Below are 22852 nucleotides of genomic sequence, written 5' to 3'. Positions count from 1 at the left end.
TTATGATATTGTATTTTTAAAAATTCAGAATCAAATAGTAGTTTTTTTTTACAGGATCGTAGAGAATTTTAAATAGAATTGAAATGAAAAGAAAGAAATCTAAAAAGAAAATAAAAATTAGGGTTTTTATGGAGTTTAACGAAGGGAGACTTTCCTATTTTTCTGACTTCTCAGTAACATTTTCGTTTGCTTTCTCACAAATTTTCGTTTATTATTCGAGAATATCTCATTCGATAGGCTTCAAATTTTCACTACTATTATAATGCATCCTTGGCGAGACTCATGGAACTATTTGCATACGTGGGTGCATAGTGCTACTTGAGTCATTCCCAAATTTCGTTTTCGTGTTATAACTGGGGACAATTTTCTTTCTTAATTTTATTTTGTAACAAAACCTTGTCATATTCGTGTTGCATCATCTGCCTCGCAGTTCCATTCCATTGTTTCCAGTTTTAAGGACCTATTCGTGTTGCATCTTCTGCCTCGCAGTTCCATTCCATTGTTTCCAGTTTTAAGGACCTATTCGTGTTGCATCATCTGCCTCGCAGTTCCATTCCATTGTTTCCAGTTAAGGACCCATTCAGCACTTAACATAGTTCTTTACGTTATGTAATTAGATTCTTTCTTCACAAACTTTGTTTCTGTGTGATGGTAAGAGTTTGGTATCTCTCCTCCATTCCTACTCCCTGTATATCTTCGCCTTTTATATAATTTGGAATATAAAACTGAATGAGATATTCAAGATGCGATCTAACAAATGCATAATAGTCAATGTGGTATCTGGTGGAGATAAATTGTATAAAATACCGACACGATGGGAAAACTGACACAAATGCGTATAAAGCGATCGCATTATACTGCATTTGTGTCTGTTTTCCATGGTGTTTTGTGGTATGAATCCCAGCATTCTGATAGATTTCGGAGCGTAAAAAGGTATTATTTTCCTCCAGTATTCTCAGTACACTTCTTGCTTTTACCAAAGCTGCCTTAAAAAGGGAGCTAGACTGAAGCATGAAGCAAATACCCGGTCAGCTGGGCTGTGGTTCGTACACTGGACTACGTACGGCCAGCAGTAACTGCTTGGTTGATAAATTAGACACATGTGCAACTCTTGGGTATCTTTATTGAGGAAACGTTTCGCCACACAGTGGCTTCATCAGTCCATACGTAGGAGAAACTTGAAGAACAGGAGGAGAATGAGGTAATCAGTCCCTCAACCTTGAGTCGATGTGTTCAGTCCATCAATCTTGGGCACGACCTACTTCCACATTGAACAAATGTGACACCACCTATGACTGCTGCACCTCTCCTGCCATACGGTTTATAAGCTGCTTCTCCGCTCATATGCCGTATTCTATTCAAGATTGATGGACTGAACACGTCGACTAAAGGTTGAGGGACTGATTACCTCATTCTCCTCCTGTTCTTCAAGTTTCTCCTACGTATGGACTGATGAAGCCACTGTGTGGCGAAACGTTTCCTCAGTAAAGATACCCAAGAGTTGCACATGTGTCTAATTTATCAACATGTCGGTTCTCTGAACCATTCATCTACAAACTGCTTGGTTGATCAGGCCCTGATCCACCGGGAGGCCTGGTCAAAGACTGGGCCGTGGGAGCGTTGACCCCCCTTAACACCCTCATGGTAGACTCCAGGTAGACGCATTATTCTACATTATCTCTGATATTTCCGTCAGTACTGACGGTGAGTCCCTAGCGACAGTGAAAGGCTTTCATAAATTATTTTCAATATTGCTTAAGCGGTGAATCAGACACATAATTCCAGTAATACTGAATAACTACTAGAAATTAAAGAAAAAAAAAAAGCTAAATTTCCTCTTCCTCTCTTTCAATAAAAACATGATATTAAATTTTCGCAAATTAATTTTTTTTGCAGTTTCCCAATTATTATTATAATTATGGGGAAGTGTTAAACCCTTAGGGATCATACTGCGCCTATGTGATGGGATTCAATCAGACTGGATCCCAGGAAATGATGTAAATGTATATTAACAGTATTATATACCAACAAGAATGTTGACAAAACGTTATATTATGTTGAAAGTAGTTTATTGAGAAGACGTTTAGTTCATGAAGGGATCAAGTCCCTGGTGGATAAAACATCTCAATAAAATGTCATAAATCGTACATTGTTTTATCAACAAAGGAAGGAAAATATCCAAAGACAATAAATGCACTGTGAGCAGCTCCCTCTCAACTGATCAATATAATTTTCTTTATATAAAGTTATGTTAGATACTCATACCCGTAAAGTCTATATTGAACCACAAATAAGCACGTCTGACAAGACGGAATCTAAACATCATCAGGAATTGTTCAGATCTGCTCGAATATCAGTCGTAATGCGAGAAACAGTTGGTGGACGACAAACACTAAACAACGACAACGACTCCTGGATTCAGCGTGTGTAGAGTAGCGGCTCCTTACTGAAGATTGACAGATAAGAGGAAAAACATGTACTCTCACCGCTGATACCTGTGCCACTAAAACCACCATGAACTCTACCACCATCAACCAATACTTCTGCCGCCACCACAACCACTACTACCATCATGATCACTACCACCATTAACTACTGCCGTCATCGCCAACTGCCATCACTATTACTACTACTACTACCACCATCAACCACCACTGCTATAACCACCATCATGGGGAGGAATTTAAGCATTTGCAGTATCATTCCCCATATGCTGTGACGACAATGCGATATGTTGTAACGACACTGTCATATGTTATGACGACACTGTGATATGTTGTGACGACACTGTGATGTGTTGTGAAGACACTGTGATGTGTTGTGACGACACTGTGATATGTTGTGACGACACTGTGATGTGCTGTGACGACACTGTGATGTGTTGTGAAGACACTGTGATGTGTTGTGACGACACTGTGATATGTTGTGACGACACTGTGATGTGTTGTGACGACACTGTGATGTGTTGTGAAGACACTGTGATGTGTTGTGACGACACTGTGATATGTTGTGATGGCTCTATGATATGCTGTGATGGCACTGTGATATGTTGTGATGGCACTGTGATATGCTGTGATGGCACTGTGATATGCTGTGATGGCACTGTGATATGTTGAGGTGGCACTGTGATATTCTGTGATGACACTGTGATATGTATTGGTGGCACTGTGTTATCTTATGACGACACTGTGATATGTTTTGATGACACTGATTTGTTGTGACGACACTGTGTTATGCTTTTAATGTACACTAAAGATCAATTTATGAAAATTAAAAGTCACAATACTTTAGCAAGAACAATTCACAACTCAAAAATTGGAAATCTAAGCGCCGTCTAGGTCCGGTCTGGGCCATTATCATGTATGCAGATGACAATCTTACAAAGCATGTACTAGAATAGGTGAGAAATGTGTGGAAGAAGCTGCTACAGAGACAAGAGAAGTAAGGAGAGCTATCTCCACATATTTCCCTCTAGGGAGGTTCTTTGATGCTAAGGAGGGGGCTCTTGATCTAGGCAACTGGACCTGGGCTACAGTTCCTTGACTCAAGCCTGAATGCCTACCATTCCCGGAAGCGATGTATAATATTTTACGGGTTTATCATTCCCCCATCCCCACGTCCATAAGTGTAAGAATATAATGTATAGCCACACAGGTGACAAACGGGAGGAAGAAACTATCACAGAAAAGAAGAAACGCAACCACTCTCACTCTTAGAAAAACAGTGAAAGGGGAACCTAGCGCCTGGTCTTTGTGTAGGTACGGAGGACCAACACGGTTAGGAGGCTGCCTCAGGGACCCTTCCACCTCGACGGAACCAAACACTCCACAATGGAGGAAAATTACAGTGAGACAAACAACTCAGCTCACAATAAATTCTCGCTAGAGTACCGGATGCTGCGAATGAACTCTTTCAGCATCAAGTTGTTTCCTTTTCTCCAGAGTGAGTCCAGCGGGCACTTGTGAAAATTTAACTTCAGAAAGTGGGGCTTTATGTTGAGGAAAGACTTGGCAACGGAAAGGTGGGCAAGAAAGGCGACGCAAGTTGAGGACTACCGGCGTGCGGTAATGGTTCCTGCAGCCGGAATGATGCATTATTCGTGACGACTGAACAAATGACATCTTAATGTGAGATATAAATTTGTTACATTGCCTATAATGATCTCTCCCTCTCACTATATATATATATATATATATATATATATATATATATATATATATATATATATATATATATATATATATATATATATATATATATATAAGGAGGTACCACTAAAACTGTACTGGGGGCCCTCATCCTCAGATAAGAGAATAAAAGTGCAAACATTAACACATTGGTACATTATTTTCAAAGATTATGAATCTCCTTCAGCTCCTCCGAAACCGGACGCGAGCCAAGTATGCAGCAAACATTTCCTCTCTGGATGGCCAAACTGAGATGCTGGAACATGAAAGTGACTGCCCTCGGGTCCCTGGTGGTGTCGATGAGTCTAGAACCCAGTTCTTTAAGGAAGCGTGTGGCATTTTTTCCCCATGATCCCACGGTCTCTGATCCCACAGGGACAAATTGATACTGTTGGCTTATGTCTCTATACTTGACGATCTTGTACTCCTCCCTGTGATCAGCAGCTCCTCCTTGTCACCCGACACTGTGATGGATGTAGATGTCAGCCAGCGTCGACACACAGGTATAGTCCCATGCTAAAAGCTTGCTGTTCTCCAAAGGATAGATGGTGATCTTATCAGGGCACTTTGCTGGGCTGTGAGTATTGTTGGCTGCTGGTGATCGTGGCTCTTTCTCGGCTGGGCATCCAACTGTAGTAACACTTCTCTTTATGATATCGCTGATTTCATTGTCTTGCGTGCAGACAATTGGTTTTGGAGCAATTAAGACCATGTAAACCATATGGGTCGGTTTGCGCATCGCGACAAATACATAGATATTCCGTGTGCGTTGGGGCAGCGAAGCAGAGAGCCACTGCAATACGGAGAGTTATAGGGTCGAGGCGTGTTTTCATTGCCGAAATAGGGAATGTTTGGAGGAAGTCCCCAGAGTGAAGTGTACTCACAGCTTGGAGATGGGCAGTCTCCCTGTCTGATGTTATATCCCTAAGCAAGTTGGCAAGTACATTTTCAGCGATGGGACCATCCCAACTTGACGGTTTGTAGGCCATTGATGCAATAGGTGTTGGTGTCGGAGCAGCGAGTCTCTCCCATTCAGTGACGGCACTGGCGTAGATAGGGTCTTGTATTCCTGCTAAGTCACTGAGGTTGTCCGAAAGAATTTATTTTATTAACTCGTTTGATGTTATGGAAGAGGATAGGAAAGCTGGTAGGGCAATCTGGGAGGATTTGCATACTCCCAGAGTCCCCAAGCCTGACTGAAAGTGAAGCTTGCAACCACTGTCCATCCTCAAGGGAAAGATTCAATACACTCTCTAGCTTGGTCTTTAGAAGGGAGTCATATTCCTTGAGTTTCGAACTGCTGAAGCCTGGGGAGCATCTCAGGAAGTAGGTAAGTTTTGAGATGGCAGGCACCTGGTAAGTAGGTAGAAGGTATCACTGTGTATCGATCTCTTTCATCCTGCCTTCTATCGTCCTGAGGTCTGAGATTTTCTTTTCTAGGATCAGATCAATGGCACTGTGCCCTAGAGGAGCACCAAGGAGTGTGCTGTTGGCTAGATCAATGGCTCGTGCTCCTGGTAAAACAGCACTAATATTCTGGATCATCTGTCGATTGGTAGACACTGTTTCACATTTGGTGGGGTTTAAAGATAGGCCCAGGCGTTCTCCCATGTCTTTAATTTTTCTGATGTCCTCTAGGAGAGATTCTTTAGTGCCAGCTAGGGTACCATCATCTAAGAATCAGATATTGAGCTCACTGGAGAGCGCTTTTGTGACCTCCTTGATGACCAGACAGAATAGAAAAGGGGCGAGAGGGTTTTCCTGTTGCACACCCTCACACGAGTCAATTTCATGGTCCCCAAACAATAGTCTAGAAGTCACACTATAGCATGGTTGTATGAAAGGATAGAGGGAAGGGAAGTGTCTAGAAACTACTTGGAGAGCACCACCCCTTCTGACTAAGTTGAAAGAGTTGGCAAAACCCAATTTGATCAAGGCTTTTTCATCTGACATGTTGTTGATGTATACTCGTGCTGCATGAGCAGCTGCTTCACAGCCTTATTGAACACCAAAACCGAGCTGCGGCAGCCTCTTGACTCACCATTCATTGACCTTGGCGACTAGGTGCCGAAGGGTGTTACCCACTGCAATGGGCCTGATTCCTCCATCCTTTTTCCGGAGGGCACATAGTGAGGCGCCAAAGAAGAGGGGCTTATGGCCTCCGGGACACTGCCAGCCAGGCACACGTTGGAAAATTTGGCGAGTTCAGACAGCAACCTCTCTGAAACATCAAGTGCTGGGTTGAGCATTTGTTTTAAGTGTTGTGACCTTAAACCAGTGAAGCCTCCTGCTGAACCCTGTGGAAATGACTTAGCAGCTTTATACACATCAGCGTCCTGCAGGATTAAATGTTCTTCACCTGCTGCATTGTCACGGAGGTCAGTATTGGTACTGGAAGCCTTGGGCGGGTGTTTGTACTTCATGGCCTGTGCTGTAATGACGTTCTTAGGAGCGATGGTTTCCTCACTGTTTATGAGCCTCAGTGCTCCAATAGTATTACCATCTTCTATTTGTTTGCTAATTTGGGCTCTGATTATTGAGGCGTCAGGTGTCCTGTTGTTGGTATTTGCCAGGTGGGTGTTTGTCGCCCTAGAGGGGAGACGGACGAGGTTATCATCTCTAAGGAATCCATTTATTGCCCTAATAACAGTCGTTTCTAGTCACTTGTCTCTCCTTGGTGGGACAGCCAGACGGGCATTGACAAATAGCAGTAAGTTGTGCCAGGATCCGTTGTTTGCCAGGGCATCGTTGACTTTCTTCAAGAAGTTAGCGAATTTGCTAGCAGTTTGGGGGCGAGCTGCTTTGGGGATGTGTCATCGTCCTGGTGGATATTAATTTGATTGCAGATTTAGGTCCTCTGCAGAGGTAAAGTCACTCTGTTGTGTGTGTCAATCTGTTGTGTGTGTCACTCTGTTGTGTGTGTCAATCTGTTGTGTGTGTCACTCTGTTGTGTGTGTCAATCTGTTGTGTGTGTCACTCTGTTGAGTGTGTCAATCTGTTGTGTGTGTCACTCTGTCGTGTGTGTCAATCTGTTGTGTGTGTCACTCTGTTGTGTGTGTCACTCTGTTGTGTGTGTCACTCTGTTGTGTGTGTCAGTCTGTTGTGTGTGTCACTCTGTTGTGTGTGTCACTCTGTTGTGTGTGTCACTCTGTTGTGTGTGTCATTGTATTGTGTGTGTCACTCTGTTGTGTGTGTCACTGTTGTGTGTGTCACTCTGTTGTGTGTGTCACTCTGTTGTGTGTGTCACTCCGTTGCGTGTGTCAATCTGTTGTGTGTGTCACTCTGTTGTGTGTGTCACTCTGTTGTGTGTGTCACTCTGTTGTGTGTGTCACTCTGTTGTATGTGTCACTCTGTTGTATGTGTCACTCTGTTGTGTGTGTCACTCTGGTGTATGTGTCACTCTGTTGTATGTGTCACTCAGTTGTATGTGTCACTCTGTTGTATGTGTCACTCTGTTGTATGTGTCACTCTGTTATATGTGTAACTCTGTTGTATGTGTCACTCTGTTGTATGTGTCACTCTGTTGTATGTGTCACTCTGTTGTATGTGTCACTCTGTTGTATGTGTCACTCTGTTGTATGTGTCACTCTGTTATATGTGTCACTCTGTTGTATGTGTCACTCTGTTGTATGTGTCACTCTGTTATATGTGTCACTCTGTTGTATGTGTCACTCTGTTGTATGTGTCACTGTTGTATGTGTCACTCTGTTGTATGTGTCACTCTGTTGTATGTGTCACTCTGTTATATGTGTCACTCTGTTGTATGTGTCACTCTGTTGTATGTGTCACTCTGTTGTATGTGTCACTCTGTTGTATGTGTCACTCTGTTGTATGTGTCACTCTGTTGTATGTGTCACTCTGTTGTGTGTGTGTCACTCTGTTGTATGTGTCACTCTGTTGTATGTGCCACTCTGTTGTATGTGTCACTCTGTTGTATGTGTCACTCTGTTGTATGTGTCACTCTGTTGTATGTGTCACTCTGTTATATGTGTCACTCTGTTGTATGTGTCACTCTGTTGAATGTGTCACTCTGTTGTATGTGTCACTCTGTTGTATGTGTCACTCTGTTGTATGTGTCACTCTGTTGTATGTGTCACTCTGTTGTAAGTGTCACTGTTGTATGTGTCACTCTGTTGTATGTGTTACTCTGTTGTATGTGTCACTGTTGTATGTGTCACTGTTGTATGTGTCACTGTTGTATGTGTCACTGTTGTATGTGTCACTGTTGTATGTGTCACTGTTGTATGTGTCACTCTTCCTCCATATATCACTTGTCTACGTTAACTATTTTTGTTAATTTTTCTTCTACTCTCATTACATTTGTTGTTACATTTTTCAACGAAATTTAAGGAGTATTCCCCTCCTCTCTGTGTCTCTTACTCTCTTCCTCTCCTTGCTTTGTTACTCCTGCTCCTTACTTTACCTCTCCTCCTCACATCGTTATATCTCAGTTTCTCTTACTATGTTACATCTCACTTTGTACAGCTTCTCCTCATTTTCTTAAATCTCTCACTCACTTTGTTACATCTCCTTTTATTACATCTTACTTTATCTCACTATGTTACAGCTTGTCATCATTTTGTTACATCTCACTTTGTTACATCTCACTTTGTTACATCATATCGTCTCGTTACTTTCCTTCCTCGTCTCTATCTCCTCCTCGCTCTCTCTTCCCCTTCTTTTCACTGCTACTCTAGTTACTTTGCGGGGACAATAGACCAAAATTTAATTTGTTGTTGGCTATTCTGCTTCCCCCGTCGACGTCCGCGGTGCATCACTCACCTCTGCCTCGAACAGTTCCTTTATCAAGAGTCAGAAGGAAGCACTCGAGCCAGAAGGCTCTCTGAGCGCCTCCTTCCTCAAGGCCCTCGTCTCAGCCTCCTTCAAATGACCTCCCCCCTGCCTTAAAGTGTGTGTCAAGAAAAAGGTTCAAAATTCATTGATGACCTTCCAGGAACAACCTCCCCCCTCCCCACTCTCCCTCCCGTCCCGTAATAAAATCAATGTCTTAGAGCCTTCTGCCACGGAGCTACCTTTTTACCTTGGGTCTAGCACAACTAGATTCAATTACTCTTCAATCTACATAATTTATTCAGACTTCCATCGAGGTAGGTAACTCAGTTTGGTGGTAAAGGCGGAGTTGGCATTGTGGAGCGGCGGCCCCTCAGCCACTCACCTGCACTCACCTTTTTATCACCCTTAAATCATGTTATTTATTTTTTATCCTCCTCTCAAATTTTATATCTAGTTAGTCTGCACCTTGATATATATATATATATATATATATATATATATATATATATATATATATATATATATATATATATATATATATATATATATATATATATATATATATATATATATATATATATATATCATGCCGAATAGGCAGAATTTGCGATCTTGGCTTAAATAGCAACTTTCATCTTTCTATATAGGACAAGTGAAAATTTGTGTATGCAATAATTTCGCCAAAATCATTCTGAACCTAACGAAAAAAATATATTTCACTGTGTTAGTTTAGTATTAAATTACTATAAACAAATCTAAAATATATTTAGTTGAGTTAGGCTAAAATAATTTGCTCTTGTTATAATAAGGTTAGGTAAGTTTTCTAAGATTCTTTTGGTGCAAAATTAAAAAAAATTTACATTAACATTAATGAAAAAAATATATCTTTAAACGTATAAGAAAATTTTTAGAAAGGACTTAATTTTAAATGAGTTCTTGCTAATTGGCCAGTTTTACGTATTCGGCATGACATATATATATATATATATATATATATATATATATATATATATATATATATATATATATATATATATATATATATATATATATATATATATATACATATATATAATATACATATATGTATGTGTGTGTGTATGTGTGTGTATCTCGTGCCGAATAGGTAAAATTGGTCAATTAGTAGGAACTCGTTTAAAATTAAGCGTTTAAAGATATATTTTTCATTTCTGTTAATGTAAATATTAATAATTTTGTACCAAAAGAACCTTAGAAAACTTACCTAGCATTATTATAACAAGTGCAATTTAATTTAGCCTAATCCAACTAAATATATTTCACAATAGTTTAAAATAATTTAATAATAAAGAAACACAATGAAATACATTTTTTCGTTAGGTTCAGAATGATTTTTAAAAATTATTGCATACACAAATTTTCGATTGCCTTGCTCGGCAAGAAGAGCGTTGCTATTTAAGCCAAACTTCTATGTTTTACCAATTCAACACGACACACACACACACACACACACACACACACACACACACACACACACACACACACACACACACACACACACACACACACACACACACACACACACACACATACACACACACACACACACACACACTCGTTCAGATCAAACATCAGAATTTGGCAGAAATGTGATATAAGTGATTGTACCCATGGAATGATTGGTGCCAGACGGGGTGGTATGAGTATCACAGAAACTGCTGATCTGGGATTTTTCTAGGACAATATTCTCTAGAATTCACAAAGAATGGTGTGAAAAACGTCAAACATGCAGAGAGCGGCATCTCTGTGGGCCAAAACGCCTTGTTAATGAGAGAGAGGTCAGAAGACAATGGCCAAACTGGTTCAGGAAGGTGAAAGTAACTCAACCACACGTTGCAACTTTGGTATGCAGATCATCTCTGAATGCACAACATGTTGAACCTAGTTTGACCCCTGTTAGCTCATAACAGGAAACTGAATCAATAGTGGGCTCAGTCTCACCAAAACTGGGCGGTTGAAAATTGGAAAAACGTCGCCTGGCCTGACGAATCGCGATTTGTTTCGACACGCACATGACGTGGTCAGAATTTGTCGTAAACCTTTAGGATGCGATGTAACGGAAGATCTGCAGCATGTATGAGCAGCAGACAGATCTGCAGCAACTACGTGATTGTTATCATGTCAACATGGACCAGGATCTCTAAGGAATGTTTTCAGCACACAGTTGTATCCGTGCCACGAAGATTTCAGGCAGTTCTGGGGACAAAAGTGGTCGTGGGAGGGAGGGGGGGGGGTAGCGGGTAGTTCTCTACCAAGTTTTAGAAAGGTGTACCTAATAAAGTGGCCATCAAGTGTATGAAGGTATATATGTATGTATGTGAGTTGCTTCGTCTCACATCTGCTTCTTTCTGCCTCACCTACAACTTTCCGCCACACCTACTGCTTCCTGCCACACCTGTTGCTTTCTGCCACATCTGCTGCTTTCTGACACACCTTCTGTTTTCTGCAACACCTGCTGCTTCCTGCCATATCTGCTGCTTCCTGCTACACCTGTTGCTTTTTGCCTCATATGTAGGTTCCTGCCACACCTACTACTTCCCGCCACACCAGCAGCTTCCAGCCACACCAACAGCTATCCGCCACACCAGCACTTTCCCAGCATACCTGCATATTCCTGCCACACCAGCAGCTTCCCGCCACACCTGACGTCGGCGTCTCTCCTCACACAGAGATCGAGCCGCCCAAAGCTCACAGCAACGGAGTCTTCGGCGCTGAGGAGAACGAGGTCGACTCAGGAGACGGTCCTCCCACCACAGCAACCCACCACCACAGTAAAGGTACTGGAACCACTTATCTCTCTCTCTCTCTCTCTCTCTCTCTCTCTCTCTCTCTCTCTCTCTCTCTCTCTCTCTCTCTCTCTCTCTCTCTCTCTCTCTCTCTCTCTCTCTCTCTCTCTCCCTCTCTCATGCCCATCCGTTCATTTACCCTCAAAACCTCCCCAATATTTTTTTCCACCTGCATTTTTTCCTGAAGCTTTTCCTATCAACATTCTCTTATTCTCTCTCACAGTCTCTCTCACTGCTTTCCTCACAGCCTCCCTTACAGCATTCCTCATATCCTTCTTCACACCACTTATTGCTTCTCCCATACTCTTCCCACACTCCCTTTCTCACAGCCTCCGTCACTGCTGCCCTAACAGCCTCCCTCACAGCCTCCCACACTGCTGCCCTCACAGCCTCCCTCACAGCCTCCTCTACTGTTACCTTGAAACCTGTGATCACTTAATGGTTTAGGTTTTCTGCGGCTTGTACAGGTAAGTGGTTTTACATGTTACTTGGGACAGTCGTGTTTAAATTTGTATAGATCTTGTATCGCCTTTCAGAGGCTGAAGGAAGGGGCGGGGGCCGAACTTCGGTGTCAGTGGCAGAAAAAGTCGTCGCTCGAGTCCTGAAGTTAACTATGGCAGGCGTGACGGAGTGATAGAGATAATGTCCTCGTAGTGGTGCGATGTTTCAGGTCTAAGATGAGTTGAAACTGATACCGAGCGTATTCAGGAATAAGTTTGATTACTTAGTATGTTGTACCCACTTCTTTCGTGGTGTCTGGTGGCCCCGTGTGGGGGTTCCGTGAAGTTGCCCTGTGTTATGGTCCAGTTTGCCGCATACCAAACGGCAATTCGCACTTGTATGTTGAAGATATTGAGACAACACAATGTAAACTGTTTCTAAAGGTTTCCCTAATTACTCCTGGTGTGTTTTCATAATTGTCATTTAAAGATAAGTAAAGAATTTGTTTTAGCATCTTCGACATTAAAACTTATTTTATGTTCTCTAGGAGACTTTGGATGAGGACTTCATGTCTTAGCTTACAGGAAAGTCAACTTGCAGGCGTAGCATTTCTATTTTAATGAAATGATCAGGATATAAGTGTCTTCTAGTTATTGGTGTTAAAGCTTAGTTAGATCTACTTTCTTAATATTTAAGAGCTGTTACTTCTGTGATTATTTTCGTCAAACTGCGTTGAACCTTCTCCTGTAGGTTATTTCTTCAGACTTAACAACTGCAGTAGTTCAACTACACTCGTCATGTTCTTGTAAATATTGATGCAGTTCTTGACTCTTAATGCTTGTTTGCCTTTCTGTAAAGCTGCTTCCACTTTTAGCCTCTGTCATAATTTATTAGCCTGAGATCGTTGCCACTTTCAAAGTACAGCCCAGAATGATTTAAAATGAATATTTGTGCAGGGAATTATTGCTCTACCGAAACACTTATGCAACATCAGCTTCCCGGTCTTTGTCCATTTGTGAAAAATGAAGACCATTTTCTGATACAAGAAGCGTCTTTTCGGTTGTTACTTCTCCATAAATATCTGAATCATCCAAAATATCTAGTATTTTGCTCGTAATTCTATGAACTAGTATATTATGGTCAGTCTTCTGCGAAGAATATTATTGAACGTCTTCAAGAAACTCATGGAGAGTATATCAATAAATCTGTGTAATAGAGTTTGTGTTATTGCGAGGAATATTGTAGGGGGATCAGTTTTTAACGACTTCCCGAATAACTTCGTTATATTTTATTGCCATTTTTTTAAAAGTAGATTATTATATATGTATCTCTAGTAGCTTTCGGCTACACTAATATATATTTCGAGGGCTGTTGTAATTTTAATTTTAAGTCTTGATTAATTCACCCTGGATGAATTCTTCCTTTGTAAACACATGTAATCAAAGTGGTCGCAAAGGGAAACAGTCACAAACATCTGATTTCGTCTTCAGACAAAAAAAATCTTTACAGCTGAAAAGCGTCTCTGAGAACGAAATTTATTTTTTTTCTTTCTTTTTCATTATTTTCAGTCCATTTTTTTTGGTTTCCACTTTCCTTTTTAATCAGGTTAAGAAAATCAGAACAGATGTTCGTATTTGTTTTGTGAGTCAAGTTTTTCTCTCCTTTGTTGAACCTACAGAACGCAAGAAGTACGAGAATTACCTTCACCCGAAAGGAATCAACGACCTTACTGACCAGCACCGGCACACCAAGACCCACGATTCCAAAGGTGAGTCGTCCCCTCGTACAGGTCTAGTGTTTTCTTAACGGCTGGTGTAGTCTTGATTACTAGGTCTGGGGTGGGCTTGACGATCAGGCCTGGTGTGACTTTGATTAGGTCTGGTGTAGTCTTAATGACCATGTTTGGTATAGTCTTAGTGACAATGTTGGTGTAGTCTTAATGACCAGATCTGGTGTAGTCTTAATGACCAGGACTGGTGTAGTCTTAATGACTAGGCCTGGTATATATTATTGATCGGTTCTAGTGTAATCTTGATAACCAGGTTTCATGTAGCCTTGATGACCGGGTCTGGTGTAGTCTTGATGATCAGGTCCATTACAGCTTTGATGAACAGATCTAAAGGATCTTAATGATCAAGTTTAATGTGGTCTTGGCCAGGTCTATAGTAGGTCTTAGTAAGCAGGTCTGGAATGATTCTGATTATATATGGTGCGGACTTGACTATCAGTACTGATGTGGTCTTGATAAATAAGTAAGACGTGGTCCTAAAAGATAGGTATAATGTTGATAAATAAGACACATATGCAACAGTTGGTTATCTTTATTCCAAAACGTTTCGCCTGCACAGTAGGCTTCTTCAGTCGAATACAGAGGAAGCAAGAAAAGTAATGATGTTCAGATGATATAATCACTCCATTCCAGACAACAGAACGGATCTCTTCTCCAGGCTGAGGGACTGATCACCTCAAAATTATTCTGAGAGATGGACATATTACATTGTTTCTACGTCTCCTTTTTTTCCGTTTCCTCTTAAATTTTTTTTTCACCTCTTTGTATTATTTAATTTATTATCTCTTTGGAATGTTATAATTCGTTATTCGTTGGTTATAAAAGACGACCTAACTTAGCCTTATAATAATGTGAGAAATAGACGTTTGCTCTAGGAGTATGTGTTGTGATTCCATATTGTGATGTGAACCAATGATTGATGTAGCAGTGTGTGGCATGGTTACTCTGCTCCTGGGTGTTTTTGACATTCTACTGTTTATTTTATTATTGGTGAAGCGCTGGACAAGTAGGGTGGTAGACAACCATCCAGAGAGATACTACCCTTCTGTCATGTGTAGTAGGTTGGTAGACGACAACCATCCAGAGAGGTACTATCCTCCTGTCATGTGTAGTAGGATGGTAGACAACAGCCATCCAGGGAGGTACTACCCTCCTGTTATGTGTAGTAGGCTGGTAGACAACAACCATCCAGGAAGGTACTACTCTCCTGTCATGTGTTGTAGGCTGGTAGACAACAACCATCCAGGGAGGTACTACCCTCCTGTAGGGAACATACAGCGCCTGGAACATTGGGGAAAACCTGGTTTAATCTAAGGAATGGGAGAGTAGCTCCACTTTCTTGGATCAAGAGTCTTTCGCCATCCTGAATGCATCCTCTTGAAGGATGGATGTTGTGTTAACTTCCTCACTTCTCCTCCCTGACAGAGTCGGGTCACCGCAGCAACACACACCATGGGCGACGACCCACCTACGGCAGCTCTCTGGGCCACGACAGCGCCCCCTGCTGCCATGCTTCCGCAGCCTCCGTCGCTAGCTTGACCCTGGCCGCACTACTGGCCCATTGGGCGGCCCGCTCCCTCGCAACACCTCAACTCTAGGACACGATAGCAAGTTTCTTGTCTCAACGATCCATGCATCTTATAACACAATGGCTGCTGTAAGTCGCAATTTTAAGGAAACTTTGGAGAATAATTTTGCTATTGATGCTGCCAATTATTTGTTGACGCCGCTGTTTATGTTATCGGTGTGAAGTGAAAGTTACATACAAAAAATACAGAGTCCGCTGAAATTCCAGCAGACTAAATGATTTTGGCAACAAATATTTACTTCTGGCCACTAAACTCCACAGGGAACACGGTGATGAAGTCTTCTCGTCCTTCTTAAAAAGCTTCCATCTGGAGATACAGCTTTACAGTGCTATGGAAATATTGAACTTTACGAAGGGTTAATCATTGTGAGAGAAAGCCTGCTGAGTCGGTAAGCTGCAATGAGAGCCGGCTGCTGCCCCCCGCCTCCCATCCTCCAATACCTCGCATCCCTGATTCTATCCACGGAGAAATATTGGAAATTTTGCGAAACTTTCCCATTGAGAAACTGCATCACTAATCATTGATTTTTATACTTATTTTTTGTCGCCCCCAAACGTTTTGAAAGGCTGAATGTGTATTGAACGACTTTTTTTTGACTGATACAAAACAGTTTTTCAACGTTTGTAAGAGACGCTGCCCTAAGTATTGCAGCTGCGAGTGTGTCTAGTTGTGTGTTCCAGCAAACATTCTTTGAAGCTACATGAAAGAAAATACTGGATCTCTCAATACCTTACTGGACTCTGAAACCTGTCAATAAGCAATATTTTTAAGAACAACAGAAACGAGGAAATATATATATATATATATATATATATATATATATATATATATATATATATATATATATATATATATATATATATATATATATATATATTCACACACACACAGAAGGATGACGAGGGGGCGCGAACCGCAGTTCGTAAACTGACAGTCCAACGTTCTGCTGTCTCGGCCACCTGGGTTTCTAATAGGAAGGAATCGGAACAAATATTTACTGTATTATATTCCGTCAGAGGCACCAACTGAAGGATTTCGGTTGGGTTACACCAGTTGGTGTCTCTGTTGGAATATAACACAGTATTAGTTTCGATTCCTTCCTATTAGAAGCCCAAGTGGCCACGACAGTAGAGCATCGGATCGTCAATTTAAGGATCACGGCTCGTATTTCTCGTCCATCCTTCTGTTTATTCATTGACAGTTGTTTATCTTAATTGTAAAGGATGTAAACGAAGACTTGACTAGCCAGTCAACCTGTCCTCTCTCCCAAAATAATTTCCAAGATTTGAACGTTGCCTGGAATTATCAAATATATTACAACCGTCTTTTTAATTTCCTTATCTATAATTAAATATATTTTTTTTACAAGTGTACATAATATAACCTAAAAAGATGAAGAACATTTCTCTAATTACACCGAACGTTCAGAAAACGACGATATTAATAACGTAAGAAAATGAGCTGTGCCAAATGAGACAGGTTAGCGGAAAACACTTTAAATTTACTGATATAAGTTGGTTTAGAAAGACACGTAAGCAAACACTATAACATATTTAAATATGTTATAGTGTTTGCTTACGTGTCTTTCTAAACCAACTTGTCGGTATTTATTACCAAGGTTTATACCACTGATATAAGTGTATTGCGTTATTATCAACGCAGCTGAGATTCCACACGTTTGTGGAGGCTAGAAAATGGATCATTTGGGATTGAGTCTTCCTTTACGGTGTTAACATGTTATCAGCTCCAACTGATGACGGGACCAATGTGAGCACTGTCATCAGTGTAGACGCTGTCATCAGTGCAGACGCTGTCATCAATGTAGACGCTGTCACTGATGTAGAGACTGCGTCACTGATGTAGATACTGCATCATCAATATAGACAATGCGTCATTGATGAAAGCACTACTACTGATGTAGACGCTGCTTCACTGAAGCTCTATCGTTGATGTTGGCACTGCATCATTGATGTAAGCACTATCATTGATGTTGGCACTGCGTCATCAATGAAGACAATGCGTCATTGATGTAAGCACTATCAGTGATGCAGACACTAAGTCATCAATGTAGACACAGCGTCATCAATGTAGACACAGGGTCATCAATGTAAACACTACGTCATCATCGCAGACACATCGTCATCACTGTGACTAATTGCAACGTTCAGTTTGCCCGCATTGTTTTGTTTTGGAAGTTTTCCCATATAAATTTTATTATATCTTTTGACTCCAGAATACTTTGGTCATATTTTCCCTTCAAACATTGTCTTCACGTATTATTTTTTCCCCACTAAATTTCCCGAGAAACTTTGGCGATTTTTGGCTAACCCCTGGTAAAGTGTGTGTGTGTGTGAGAGAGAGAGAGAGAGAGAGAGAGTTATATCCGATTCAATTCAGCCACAGTGAACTGTACAACATAAGAGTACACTGGAATGTGGGTGAAAATATCGGCTTTTCTTATGTAAATGTTTGACTTCGAGAAACAATGAGTCATCTGTTCTGGGATAAAGGCCACTTAAAAAAAAGTTGCAGGTGTAAAGCTGTGATTGATGACTGCGTGATTAAAACTCTCCTGTCAATCCCTGTCAGTTTATGGCTTTCTTTTTTACTGACCCGCGGATATACTGTTAATGTTCCCAGTCAGAGCTTCACCAGTAGCGAAGGGAGTTAACATGATTCTACCGTATACTGTACGTCCATAGCATCAATTCCTTACCTTCATCGTAAGAGCTGTGTGCTCTGAACCCGACCCCTACATATTCTTAAAAGTAAAATTCTCAAAGGGAGAAATCCTTAACATTTTTCATGAAATTACTATTGACATGCAGCATATGCATGTCGGGAGCTTTATAACCCTCTCAGTGGCTGGGCTAAGGTAACGGGTTGGTAATCCCAGAGGGCCTGGTTCGACTCCTTGTTAGTATATTTCGCACATAATCATTGTGCAAATGTAAAGGATCAGATGTCACTGTGGACATCTGATCCGTATATTCCTCAGGAGCAAATCACCGGACTCTGGTATTTATTATCATATGATGACCCGTTCATTGGTGCTGCTTCTGTAGATTTATTATTTTCAATTCCCCAGGAAGACCCCTTTGTATTATTATTCTCATCATGCGAAAATCTCTTAGCATTCTTGTAACAGGCTCCTAAAGAAGGATTAAACGTTAGAAAACGCTCCTAATATTAACGTTGCTGAAGCATCCCAAGAGCTCTAGTATAAATGATTCGTTACGTGTAAAGATTTGGGCGAGTAGTATGGTTAACCACAGTTTAAAAATCCAAGGTACATAAAATGAAAGCAAACATATGTAAACTACAGCTACAGCCTAGCAAGACCAACCGAGATGGAAAAGGGCTTTATTCAAATGAAATACACAGAACACTGCCGAACAAAATCGGGGAGCAAGCAGCAATCTTGCCGAATGTGTTTTGCGAACACATGAATTCTTATGTTTTAATGACAAGGTCTCGTCCCCAACTCGCCTTCCAACACATCTTTTCACCCACTATGACTTAGCACTTGAATCTGAATAGCGTGTTTATTCTTATGAAGCTCACAAATGTCTGAGGTGTCATGCGACATTCACAAGTCAGGTGACGAGAGGTCCCAAGCGCTAAAGTTTGTCAATAACACAGATAACGAGAGGTCTCAAGGGCTAAAGTTTGTCAGCAAGATAGATAACGAGAGGTCTCAAGGGCTAAAGTTTGTCAGCAAGATAGATAACGAGAGGTCCCAAGTGCTAATTTGTCAGTAAGAGAGATAACGAGAGGTTCCAAATGCCAAAGTTTGTCAGTAACAGCAATATAGGATAAGAGAGGTCCCAAGTCTAGCACTACATAATTTTACCTACTTTAAATTCCTCACAAAAGCTGGTTTGGAGCGACAAGTGAACAGAGGTTGGATCAATATTGTACTATCATGGAGAGCAACTTACGCCAATCCTGGCGACACATTCATATGTCTTAAATAGCATACAGCATGCTACAAGAACGCCATTGTGCCGCTGTGACAAGTGTGTGTTTCAGTTAGCATCATGGACAGCTGTGGAGAGGAACTAGTGTTCTGCACTAGAACTGGTGTTGACAACCAGCAGTGACTGACATCTCCATACAGTGTTGGACACCGGAATACAACGACGGATACCAGTAGACAGCAACAGACGCCAGTACACAGCGACAGACACCAGTACATAATGATAGACATCAGTACTCGACAGACACCAGCGAACATAGACAGACACCAGTGAACAATGGCAGACACAACGACAGACAACAGTCCACAACGACAAAGTGCACAACGTCAGACAACAGTACACAACGACAAACACCAGTGCACAACGACAGTCACAAGTACACGACGCAAGTGCTCTTCCACGGACGCAAATATGCAGCGAATGGCAAAAAAAAAAAAAAAAAATGCGTAATTGCCAATGGTTTAATCAGCTTCATTGCAGTCAAAATTAGGCAGCATATATATACTACCCAAAAGCAAAGCTTAAATATTCAGAACTATAAGTTTTATGTCATTGGCATAAAAGTAAAAAACGAGTAGTACAATAATGATGCTATTAAATTATTCCAGACTACAGCGAACCCGTAGATGACATCAGGAGGCATCGAACTTGATGAGGCCATCACGAGGCATCGAACTTGATGAGGCCATCACGAGGCATCGAACTTGATGAGGCCATCACGAGGCATCGAACTTGATGAGGCCATCACGAGGCATCGAACTTGATGAGGCCATCACGAGGCATCGAACTTGGTGGTGATACCATCAGGAGGCATCGAATTTGATGATGATGCCATCACGAGACATGGAACTCGATTAGGCTCTGAGGAGGTATCGAAGTCGATGATGATGATGCCATCACGAGGCATCGAACCTGATGATGATGCCATCACGAGGCATCGAGTTCAATGATGATACTATCACGAGGCATCGAGCTCAATAATGATGTCATAATTAGGCATCAAACTTATACAGGTTAGCATCAGAACGCAACGACAACGATGAAAGCCATCAGCAAACATCGAACTTGAAGATGACGCCAAATTGGGATATAAAACTAAAAATAATGCGATCATGGAGCATCAGGCTGAAGATGATACCATCATTCTCCGAACTCTTCCAACACTTAATTGAAGAGTGTGGTGACTAGTTGGTACGTCTCGCAGATTTCTGTGACCAGGACAACACACAGTGTAAACCTCTTGGCCTCGGAGGATCTCAGTATCGTAAATCTTATATGGATCACTATATCAGGTTTTTTATGTGCCAGAATATATAAGATATATGCCTAAATGTTCGACCCATGAGTCGCTCCTCGTACAGTTACTTATGTAAATGCAACTTATAAAATAGCGAGTGTGTGAGAACAATTGTCTAATTTTGCCAAACAACGCCCCGTCTTGGTCATTATATTAATTGTTCACTATGTATTGAAACACACGTCTCTGTTGGACCCGGAGGGGTAGTGGCCACTCATGGAACTCTATCTTTCGTAATTTTGGTATCAAACAATTATTCTATAATCAGAGGCTATTTGTATTTCAACCACGTTTAGAGTCTGTCGGTCATATACACGTCTATGTATATGTACATGATTATATTTGTGTTCATATTCCTTACGGCTCATTTCATTTTTTCCATAGAAGATAAATTATTTTAAGTGAAAGCGACTGTAAGCTTCTCTTCGTCTACCTCTCTCTCTGGACCATCGACATGTTATCAGGTGTGTGTATATAGCATAATGTATACATATCGCTTGTGTCGTTCAGTGCATTTCATAACATGTTGGACACTTGACATACTAGACGAACTCAAGTGACCAGTGCACACTGGAATCGGCCAAGGTGTTGCTAGCGGTCCTGATGAGCTTATATCCATGCCTTGGTGTACCGTGTGCCAGCCTTTCCCTCATTCTTATCATGCCTACACCAGTCCTTACATCTCTCATATCGCGCTAGATGTATATAAATATATATATATATATATAATGGATATCTGATACCTGCGTGTTTGCATGTGTCTTGCATGCAGTGTTGAAAATTCACAGTTGAACATATTTTTAATACATGTGCTGACAGTGCATTTCCATGTGTGTATCATAGTGTTGAACGTTAACAAGTGAACACATTGTCAATATGTGTGCTGACAGTGGCCCTTCATGTATCATAAAGTGTTGAAGGTTCACAGGTGAGCATGTTGTTAATACGGTTGCTGACAGTAACCCTTCATGTTACTATCGCATTGTATAATCATGAAAATGGTATACAATACCGTCAAGTAGATGAATAAGACACATATGCAACGGCAGGGTATTTTTATTGTTGAAATATCGTAAAGATACCTTAATCTTGCACATGTGTCTTGCTCGTCTACTGTCGTATTGTGAAGAGATTCCCTGTGTGGTGATCTTGTTCAGAGTTATGTAATGAGAGGAGGAACTCGTGGCACTTGTCATATACTACACATGTACTTTCACTTCATAATGAGAAAAGGGATACAGGAACATGCAAATGCATCACAGAATATTTCGTGGCTAGCGTAGAAATGAATGAGGAGAAACCCAGTAGAAATTAAAAATTTTCTTGTGGTCATAAACTATGATAATTTCTTTGATTACATTCACACATTTCCCCTGGTATGTAGTTCTGGAGAACCCAGCCCCGTTCCTTTTCCCGAAGGAGAGTAAGCCCCTCCTCCCCGCTCCACTCCCTTTCCGGAGGGAGACAGGAAAGTCCCACCCTCGCCCCGTTCTTCTCCCCGGAAGTGGTAGGAAATCCCCTGCCACCTCCTCCCTCGAACAGTGCTTTACCCACGTGTATTCCTCCCTCCACACTCTTGTACATAATCTCCCGAATCGACAATAAATGTTGAGCCCTAATGCTGTTTTGTTGAACCTTTGCTCCAGCAGCATCTAACGGATCACAACAACTGGTAGCAGATGCAGCATCTAAGAGGTCACAAACATTGGTCGCAGATGCAGCATCTAAGAGGTCACAAACATTGGTCGCAGATGCAGCATCTAAGAGGTCACAAACATTGGTCGCAGATGCAGCATCTAAGAGGTCACAAACATTGGTCGCAGATGCAGCATCCATCAGGTCATAAACATTGGCCACAGAGGCAGCATCTAAAGGTCATAAACATTGGCTGCAGAGGCAGCATCTAACGGTCACAAACATTGGTCGCAGATGCAGCATCTAACGGTCACA

The 22852-nt window shown here is 41.3% G+C and overlaps 1 protein-coding gene across 5 annotated transcripts in view; it reads left to right on the top strand.

Annotated features, from left to right (window-relative positions):
- Positions 1-22521, top strand: part of LOC128693789 (lachesin-like) — a 193936-nt gene extending 171415 nt beyond the window's left edge. For 2 of the 5 annotated variants that reach the window (XM_070091200.1, XM_070091198.1), the window contains exons 9-11: positions 11690-11797; positions 13926-14015; positions 15462-16422. In XM_070091200.1, coding sequence (XP_069947301.1) covers positions 11690-11797; positions 13926-14015; positions 15462-15634 — 371 coding nt within the window. In that variant the 3' untranslated portion in view covers positions 15635-16422. Of the gene's footprint in view, positions 1-11689; positions 11798-13925; positions 14016-15461; positions 16423-20213 lie in introns of those variants that run through there. The other 3 variants (XR_011392766.1, XR_011392767.1, XM_070091199.1) reach the window with 3 other exon arrangements.
- The last annotated feature ends 331 nt before the right edge of the window (positions 22522-22852 follow it).

Source organism: Cherax quadricarinatus, chromosome 34 (genome assembly GCF_038502225.1).
Source record: "Cherax quadricarinatus isolate ZL_2023a chromosome 34, ASM3850222v1, whole genome shotgun sequence".
Lineage (NCBI taxonomy): Eukaryota > Metazoa > Arthropoda > Malacostraca > Decapoda > Parastacidae > Cherax > Cherax quadricarinatus.
This window is presented reverse-complemented; position numbering and strand designations above follow the sequence as displayed.